Source organism: Mytilus edulis, chromosome 8 (genome assembly GCF_963676685.1).
Source record: "Mytilus edulis chromosome 8, xbMytEdul2.2, whole genome shotgun sequence".
Taxonomy (NCBI): Eukaryota; Metazoa; Mollusca; class Bivalvia; order Mytilida; family Mytilidae; genus Mytilus; species Mytilus edulis.
In genome coordinates this window covers 13,054,339-13,064,408 of record NC_092351.1, presented here as the reverse complement: position 1 = coordinate 13,064,408, position 10,070 = coordinate 13,054,339, and the positions used below count along the sequence as shown (strand labels likewise).

At 31.4% G+C, this 10,070-nt stretch overlaps 1 protein-coding gene across 1 annotated transcript; it reads right to left on the bottom strand.

Moving 5' to 3' along the window:
* Positions 1–575: 575 nt before the first annotated feature.
* Positions 576–9,866, bottom strand: LOC139484836 (uncharacterized). The gene is made up of 6 exons (XM_071268827.1): positions 9,760–9,866; positions 7,431–7,513; positions 6,425–6,530; positions 2,733–2,785; positions 1,251–1,295; positions 576–994 (listed from the first exon to the last, which is right to left on the bottom strand). Exons 1-6 carry the CDS (start codon positions 9,843–9,845, stop codon positions 723–725), a joined length of 645 nt encoding a protein of 214 aa, XP_071124928.1. The 5' UTR covers positions 9,846–9,866; the 3' UTR covers positions 576–722.
* Between the last annotated feature and the right edge of the window lie 204 nt (positions 9,867–10,070).

The following is a 10,070-nucleotide window of genomic DNA, read 5'->3' as shown; positions in this document are numbered from 1 at the left end:
CGGATGCGGCCACTTTCATTTTTGACAAAAACCATCTGAAAAATGGCATTTTTGACATATTTGATAGATTTGTCAGATTTAAGCTTAAATCGGAGCATTTTTAATGACTAAATCAGTTAAAATCTTCCACATAACTTAATTGAATCAATTGAAATAGACACTTAATTATTTAAAAATTGTCCAAAATCTTTCGTCAGATGAACCTGAATTGTGAGACCAAAATCGGCCCTTACCGGACCTACTCCTTTTGTTTCCCGAACAAAATGCACTACTATTGTATTAAAAAATATTAAAACTTAATTACTCATAATAAATATAGACTTTTGATACCAAACACGACTGAAAAGAAACAAATGCAAATTTTCACAATTTCACGCATTTTTACAAAATGACAATTTCTTATCTTGCTATGGTTTTCGTCACTTTAGATTTTAAAATATGCTGTTGAACCTGTTTCTTTTAAATGTCTTCTTTAAATTTCTGAAACTCAGGTTTAATGTGAAAAGGAATAGTAAAGTATTTCCCCATCAATTGAATGTTGTTAACACATAGGAAATTTCATGTAAGATAAATTTATCTTGCTTGGGCTTGCATCAATTTAGATTTAGAAATATGCTGTTGAACCTGTCTCTCTTAAATATTTTCTTTGAATAACAGCAGTTCATGTTTAATGTGAAAAGGAAATAAATATGGTTAAGTACTATTCTTCTTTGGATTTCATTCTAGATAAAATCCATTTTTTCAAAATCCTTGAGCATGTATCTTTCATTGATGTCTTCATATACGTTTTCGCTTTTCCTGAAAAAAACCACTTCTTTGAATTCTTTATCAGCATTAGACTTTCCTTGTAACCTTGGAAACCTCAGGTTCCGACTGTTTAGTCTTTTCTTTATCCAATCCTTCTGTCTCCACAGTGCTATTGCAATGATTACAGTTGCACCAACCGTGGCAATAGAGGACATGTATATCACTACGTAATTACTTTGCGGCGTGCCTAAAGGAGAAAAAAGAAAGAGTTGTGTGAATATAATAGCATTAAACTATGTCCATTCAGACTACAAAAAAAATTGCCCGCATTTAGTGTATATATTGCACTGAAATTTTGCTTTATGGTTTACGTTGTGTACAATTATACCTTGCAAGTAACAACATTATTAGAATCTTGAACTTATTTTTTTTCCAGATTCAAATTAAAAAATAGTTGAACTTTTCATGAAATGTGTAATTCGACTGACAAATATCGAACTTACTGTTTGTGGGATCTCTCTCTTTCATTGGTGCAATGGTTAACTGTGCTGTAAAATATGAACTTATAAAAGTAAGCATATCTACCAATATATACGTGCTTGGCATGTCTGTTTAAACCATAGAAATTAATGCAAATTCAATGATTTTTAAGAAAAGAAAAAAGTCAACAAACAAGCTATTTGAACGATTGATTTCTTATGATATATTTTCTGGAATCATATTGATTTTCCCCGATACATTTAGAGAAATTGTGCTCAAATTATCAGCTATAGATTCTCAAAATTTAAAAAAAAAATTCACAGGAATTGAAAAAAGTAAGAAACACAAAAAAAAAAACCATACAAAATAATAAAACGGAAACGTTAATAACACTATCATGTAACCTTAAACCCCGACCAAGTAGAGAACAAGGCTACGAACTTTTGATCCCTTCCTAGTCCTCGACAGACACTTGTTTACAAAGTACTTTGAAGAGGATTTTGCGGAAATATATGTTTATATATGTCTCGTTATTATGATATACCGGAACCAACAATAGGGTTTTTAGACATTTTAATGTACAATTTAAATATAGATCCTATCTGTCTCAATGTGTCAATGGACTGAATTAATATTCGTATGTGTAGAATAAGACAAGTGCACTAACGGAATAGGGACTGCATAGCATTCCAGATTAATGAATCGGTTTAACAAATATTTTGAAACGGGAACGACAGTTTTCTGCGTGTGCTTTTGTTTAACTAATGGACGTTTTTGTCGATTCGATCTGTCTTTGGTCTTAAATTGGTTTTTTTTAGGGGGGGGGGTCTCTTTAGTTGGTGAAAATTAGAAGCTATGATGATATATAGGTTCAAACTCGTTTTTTCAGTTTGGCCTTAGGTGGATTTTGCTATGTTCGTTATTTTCCTTGAAGTATTTAATAAACTCTTTTCGTATTCAACTACTAGTATTCATTTAACAGTCTTGGCCTCCAGATGATAAGGTTATTAATATAAAAGAAAGGATATGAAATATCTATTCATGTACGTATACAATCGACATATGACCGCATGCATGTGCTATATATCCATAACAGCATTAAAGCGATGTATAGAAGAAGAAAAATCAGCAAAAAGGCATGATTTCATTTGTGATTGTATGGTTGTAGCATAAAAATATTATTTTACGAATTTTGTTTGCCTGTAACCAGTCAGGCATATGACAGTTGTTATTTATTCGTTTGAGTTTTTGATTTTGTCATTTGATTAGGGACTTTCCTTTTTGAATTTTCCTCGGAGTTCTGTATTTTTGTGATTTAACTTTTGACTTTGTTAATGAAAGAGTCTTAAAACGTTTAACGTTCACACACTTTTGTGAAGCGCAGAAATGCAATTCTTAAAAATCACCAGGGCTCTAGTTTATTTCATATCTTTGTCAAACTATTTTGTTTGTTTATCTTAAGTAGTTCTTTTTTTTAAATGCGCTGTCTAACAAGAAGTACTTACACGACTGTTCAGTACTTGTGGTGGAATTAATACAGCCAAGTACATGGTCACAGCTATTAAAGAAAAGATATAAAATTTAAACTTTTTTAATGTTGAAAGCTAAGCGTAGGCAATTCAAATCATTCAAAATTATACAAGTCAAAAGTCATTAATAATAGACAGCTCATGAGTTTATCAAATGTTCTGGAGTCATTCTCATACGAACTTATTTACATCTTCAATCAAATCTAAATATTCCAATTATGTTCAAAGCATTGTTCCTGTCTATTAGAAGTCGTGCTCTTAACAATGTCATAAGAGAACGGCAAGATAAAAAAAGCACGGCTTTTGCTATGCTTAAAACAAATTATGCAACAACAAATAATAACCAAAAGAAACATTGATATATTCCCCCCAACTATAAATTAGCTAATCTAATCAAAATTGTGATAACGCGATAAAACAACAATACTACACTTAGAACGTTTATCAATGAGTCTACCTACCTAACCAAAGAGACAGATATGAAAATCAACTACCAAATGTGTTAGGCAAATAAACGTTTAAAGTTTGATGAAAAATAACAAAAAAACATTTGTTATTAAATTTTGAAATAGGAATCATACTTTCCTAATAAAACTTCATAGTTGTGATAACTTTTAAACAAAGAATAATCAAATTATGATATTTATATTTCTACTGCCATTGTTGTTTAGTAATTAAGACACAACCAAATAAAAAAAACCCATGCCATATGAAGAAGCCAACATAATTTTATCATCAAAGCAAAGGCAAGGAATTTTAACAATCGGAAAGGAAAAATCGTCAGGTTATCATAAAAAGTGGTATATCCATATGTAATTATAAAACCAATATTAAGGTTTAACAAACCCCGTTTACATTCATCTGATATATGCAAATTCACGTTAGTATGTGAAATTGTGCAAAGAAGGGAGTATTCTGTGTTTCCATTTCTGGTAGTTTACCGCACAGGGACTCGGTTAGCAGATAAAAATTTTGTAAATCAATGTTTTTGATTTTTTTTATTATTATTTCCTGTCTATTTGCATTACTTTATTAACGTGTTTAACGTTGCCGTCACTATTTCTGTGTTTTCTGGCAATGTGCAGTTTACTATCCATATCCGTATACTGAAAAAACCTAAAGGGATCTAAGTCGCCATCTTGAATTGCCTTCCCTTCTTCAGATAAAAAATAATTAAAAATATTAATAAATTACTATATACCTTACAACAGCCCTCATTTTCTTCCGAAATTATTCTTCTATCACATGCATATTTTGATTTGTGGATTAACGGAACCCTTACGCAGCTTCAGTTGCATTCGTGTCAGAATATTCAAATTTCCCGGCTAAAGCAACGTAACTGGCAAACATGTCGTTTTCAACATGATAGACGAAATGGGAGATAACTCTTGTCATTCGGAAACTTCCGGGTTGATGATTTTACCACAACGATAACTCCTCATAAACAGACGAGTGCTGTCCCCTAATTTATTATTACATATCGAGCGCAAAATTATTAACCATGTTAACGAATAGAACCTTTCTTCAAACGGGGTAACATAAATCATTGACTTTATCGTAGACACATCAATAAAATGAAGAAGTTACTTAAAATATTGACACGTTCAATGGGATTGATAAGGTTTACTAACAGTACCAGGATTTAAAAAAAAGGGGGAGGGCCGGTTGGTAGGTCAACTTAGATTGATACTTTGAAAAAGTCTATTAATTTATCATACATGCATGTATGAAGTTCAATCAGAAGGCCCCTTTTCCCCATAAATACGTCTCTGATTATATAAGTGTTGTACTGTATAAATCCATGATTTGAAAAATATCAGGACGATGTCAGAAAGTCATATTCCTTTATGGAAATAAAACCCGAAAGTTTGGGGACAATCATAGGAGGATAATCTGATATTGAAACACTGACTGTTCAAAGACAATTTTGTTTGATATTTAATTTATATGAAGGATATCTTGGTGTGGCGTAGGTATCAAGTAAGGGGACAACACTCGTCTGTTTATGAGGAGTTATCGTTGTGGTAAACGCATCAACCCGGAAGTTTCCGAATGACAAGAGTTATCCCCCATTTCGTCTATCATATTGAAAACGACATGTTTGCCAGTTACGTTGCTTTCGCCGGGAAATTTGTATATTCTGACACGAATGCAACTGAAGCTGCGTAAGGGTTCTGTTAATCCACAAATCAAAATATGCATGTGATAGAAGAATAATTTCGGAAGAAAAAGAGGGCTGTTGTAAGGTATATAGTAATTTATTAATATTTTTAATTATTTTTTATTTAAAGTAGGGAAGGCAATTCAAGATGGCGACTTAGATCCCTTTAGGTTTTTTTAGTATACGGATATGGATAGTAAACTGCACATTGCCAGCAAACAAAGAAATAGTGACGGCAACGTTAAATACGTTAATAAAGTAATGCAAATAAACAGGAAATAATAAAAAATAAATCAAAGACATTGATTTACAAAAATTTTATCTGCTAACCGATTCCCTGTGGTTTACCGGACAGTAACTATACATTTTCGACACGCCTTTGTTTTATAACATGTTTAACCGATAATTTGCAGACAATAGAAATTTGATTGATTGATTGTTCATTAATTGATGGATGGATGTTTAACGTCCTGTGGTTAATCAAACACATGTTCAGGGCAAGAAGATGTCAATGTGATATGAGCTTAAACTCTGTCCTGTACTTGACCTATACGCTGAGTCGGATTTTTAATTCACTAGTTAAAACATAACAGTAATGACGAAAACATGTACATTGTAACACTACCTCGACACACTATTCGAGCCAACCAGTCTTTTTCTATCTTACTCCATAAAGGAAATCAGTTGTTTATATTCTTCCATTGGCGACAATTCTGACATTTCTTTTTAAATGTATCCCTTTTTTTATTATAAAAATCTGTACAAAACAGTTATGTGTGATCTAAGTACTTTATTATTCCGTTTTAGAAAATGAAGTCAAATGGTATCATGATAATTTCGAACGGAACTTGTTTATGGTATCGATGCCACATGTCATTTTAAATCAAACTAATGAAAATGTGGAAGTCTTTTTCGAACATTTAGGAAAATATTTCAATGTTTTGTCAACCAAAAATAATATTGAAAATATATACAAACTGCAGTTTTTTCCCTTTTTAATGAAAAAATATATTGTGCCCTTACATCCAATCACAGCGTCCCTATGTGTAGGTTGTCTTCCTCGCCTGCCTTCCTTGTGCATGGACAATGTAAAAGTGCCTTTCCCCCTTAATGTCGCATACTTATTGGAAAAGGATAAAATGCAAAATTCGTATGTCTTAGGTTTAAACCCACGACCTCTCGAACTCGACGCAACCGCGCTATGACCAGCCCATCAATGCGGTGAAATAACATTGACAAGCACTTATCGGTCCTGTCAGATTATTTGCTTTACTGAAATAATTTCATCAAGTGAGTATAATTATAGAAAAGGGAGTTTACGGTATATGCATCCATGGCACAATGCCAAAATGTGACCAGCAACAAACACATAAAGCAAAAAAAGAGTGCCTTCATCGTGTGTTCATCTCATAGTCATGAAAATCATACCGAAACCATACAATGGTTATTTTTATAGTACATACATTGTAGATAAGCAAAATTTACTCATAAGACATATTAATCTTACCTTTCATTTGTCACACAGATACACTTGAATGCACATCTTTCTCCAAAAAAACCTTCTGTACACTTACGGCAATGGTTGCTCTCATTACTGAAACCCTTTGGACATGCTATAACCAAGAACATACAAGTTAATTTATCAGTTTTACAATTTGGTACATGTATTGGGATTGGACTGTAGTAGATCTTTTTTCATGTCGTTGAAAAACTGAAACAACTTATGTTTTAACTAATTATTTGATGCAGGAGGCTAGATTGTTTTTTATGTACATTGACGGACATTGTAATTATAAGAATATCTTTTTTTATCCTTAGCTTAATTGTGACATTTTAAAAGAATCATAAAAAAAGTTCTTGACAAATGACTGAATAGACACAATACGATATTAGTTCACGGTTTTGATTCTTAACTTAAAAATGAGATTACCCCGGGGACAAAAATGGTATAACATAAAGAATTTTGCGTTTCATTGCAGAACGACTTGTTATTTTCATTTAGATTATTTGTAGTTTATTCCATAATAAATTACAAATTTTGAAATAGAAAAAAAACCTTGTGCACATTTTCACTAGATGACTTGTAACACAAAACACATACTGATGATTAACACGAGGCCAGCACAATGACGATATTACACAAGACTTTACTTATCACAAACACCAACACCACCACTACCACCATCACCGATTACATTACCTATATTATGTCGATAAATAACGAAAACAAAAACAAAATATACAAGAAAAATAACTGAACAGAGATTAAATGAATTCCAAAGTCCCTCCTTGATTTTTTATGTAAATTCTTAACAAATTGCAGAAATATTTTGCGAATATTTTGTTAGAAGTGGGATGCTTTGTAGTCCTATATCGTACACCGGTATGTCTTGACCTCGAGAAAATAGTTGTTATTTCTGTTTCCGATATTCAATTATTTGCTTTTATTTGCTGTTTTTACTTCAATATGCTAACAGAGTAGTCCAATGTATTCTTATATATATGATACATACTTTCACATCTTCCATTCTTTTCAATGGCACTAGCGCAGCAATAGTATTTTATAGAATAAGTTGTTGTTCCTCCAGACAAAAATCTACAAATATTGAAAATACATTAAAAGATGACGGGTTTATTAAGTTTTTCTAAGGAGTTGGCTCTGTGTCACTTGGCCTCTTAAACATTCATCTGACGTTGTAAAATTTCAGCAAAAAAGCTACCGGCATAATATGAATATGTTTAAATCACATTACTCTATTAGTAAGTTTTATAAATATTCGTAGCTTAATGAAATAAATATAGGTCACTTTCTCATTACTGAAATAATAAAACTCCTACCGATATCTTTATCCTTTATCAAGTTACATATGGGTTTTGGTATTTTACTTCTTAAAATTATAGTAACTGTATAATGTTGCTGTTTTATAAGGAGTTAATGAGATAAATACATACTAAACAAAAATACATTTTATTAGTATGTACAACTCTGTAAACTTAGGCATTTTATGGAAAATAGGAAATCTGCTAAATTTTCCGAGTTATCTGCCCTTTGCTTTCTTCAATTTTTTTTCATGGCAGATATGGCTATGCAGAGGTCCTTATATTATGTTTTATCTCTGATGCCTTCTATATTGATACTTCTGATTGATAATTCTGATTCATTTTTCAATACACGAATATTTATTGAAATAAATAAAGTGCCGAATTTCAAATCATTTACTCGGCTTACATAGTAAGGTTTAAGATAAGCTCTTCTACTCTCTGTTAGAGCTGTACAGTTTAGAATATAGTGAAAATCATCACCTATCTCTTGAGAGTTACATAGTACATAGTTCCTTTCCTGTCTAATAATTCTACGCCATCTACCGGTTTCTATAGGTAACCGATGATTTCCAGTTCTAAACCTACATAACGTTATTTTATCTTTATATGGTAATAAATTTATATATTCTTCAAATTCGAAATTTTCTTTTTTGTAACATATGGCTTTTGGAGAATTTTCCATTTCTGATTTCCAAGTCTGCTGAAATTGGTAAAAAATCTTTGTTTAATGCTCAAATTTAACCATTTTGGATTAAAACTGTAGTTACTCTGATTTAACCAAATATTTGAATATCCATATTTATTCAAGATATTTTTTATACAAATCATTCATTCGAAAGTAAATCCACCACCTACGTTGAGTTTATTAATATATCTATATATGAAGCTTTTACGAGTACCATTATATAAAATGGCTTCACGAACAATTGGTTTTGGTAAATAATTGTCATTTCATAATTTTCTCGCGGTACTCTCTCGTAATATAGAATAAGACAATTACTATCTTTAGTATCGGAAAATATGTGGTTTAATTGACTTTTGAAAAAGAAATATTCTCTTCGGCCGTTGGCCTCAGTTTTCAAAAGTCAATAAAAAAAACATTATTCGACTGTGTATGTGTTGTGGTTGCGCATTTTTCAATAGCTTCTCAAATAAATTTTGTTTGTACAAAGGAGTAGGTTCAGTAAGACCCCTTTTTGGCCCCAAAATATAGCAGTTTTAACAAATTGTGAAAATGTTACTCTTAGCTATATTTTGGAAAGTAAAATGCTTCTGCTACATAAATATGAGCTGTTTTTGTCAATACAATGCACAAATATCGCGTTCTAGCCTCATTAAGTCATGCTAAATTACTGAGATGTTCAAAATTTTAACATTTTGGTTAATTTTTAGACGGTTTCCTTCTGAAATGAAAGTGGCCGCATTCGTGTTCATTAATGATGATAATACAAAACATATATAAAGGTTGAGGATAAACACGGATGCGGCCACTTTCATTTTTGACAAAAACCATCTGAAAAGTGGCTTTTTTTTGCATATTTGATAGATTTGTCATTTTTAAGCTGGAATCAGAGCGTTTTTAATGACTAAATCAGTTAAAATCTTTCACATAAACTAATCTAATCAATTGAAATAGACACTTTTTAAAAGTGTTTAAAAAGTGTCCAAACACTTTCGTTAGATGAACCTGAAATTTGAGGCCAAAATCGGCCCTTACCGGACCTACTCCTTACCAATTATATTTCTTTTAAACATTCAATTGAGTGAGATTAAGAAATTTTCAAAGGATCAGATTTAATTGTTTCAAACACTTTAGGCTTTTAACTCTCACACTCTTTTTTCTACATTGTTTTGGGGGGATTTCGAATCTATTTGTTTCTGGAATGAACGCAAGAAGAAATTCCAGAAAAAAAGTTTGTTGCATACTGGAATAATCATAGTTTTAATTTTGCCCTTATCCAATATGTAAATATTTTTTAAACACATCAAATGATGTTTGAAAAAAATTTGAAACCATACCTTTCTCGTTTGCTGCAAGTCTGTGAATGAATGCTATTGATGAGCAGAAATTGCATTGCGACAAACAAAAACCGATGCGAAGCCATTGTACCTAAACCAATAAGGAAATATTCACAGACATGACATATTTTATTGAAAACGTTTATCCAGGAAGTCATGTTTATAAATACCGAGGCTGTTAATATATAATAATTATATATTATTTATCAATGTTGATATTTTCATTGCCCATGTTATGTTAAAAATAGAAGGTCAAATATGATCTAAATTCCAGAGTGATTTTGTCCGAAAATAAATCTTAAGGTCGCATA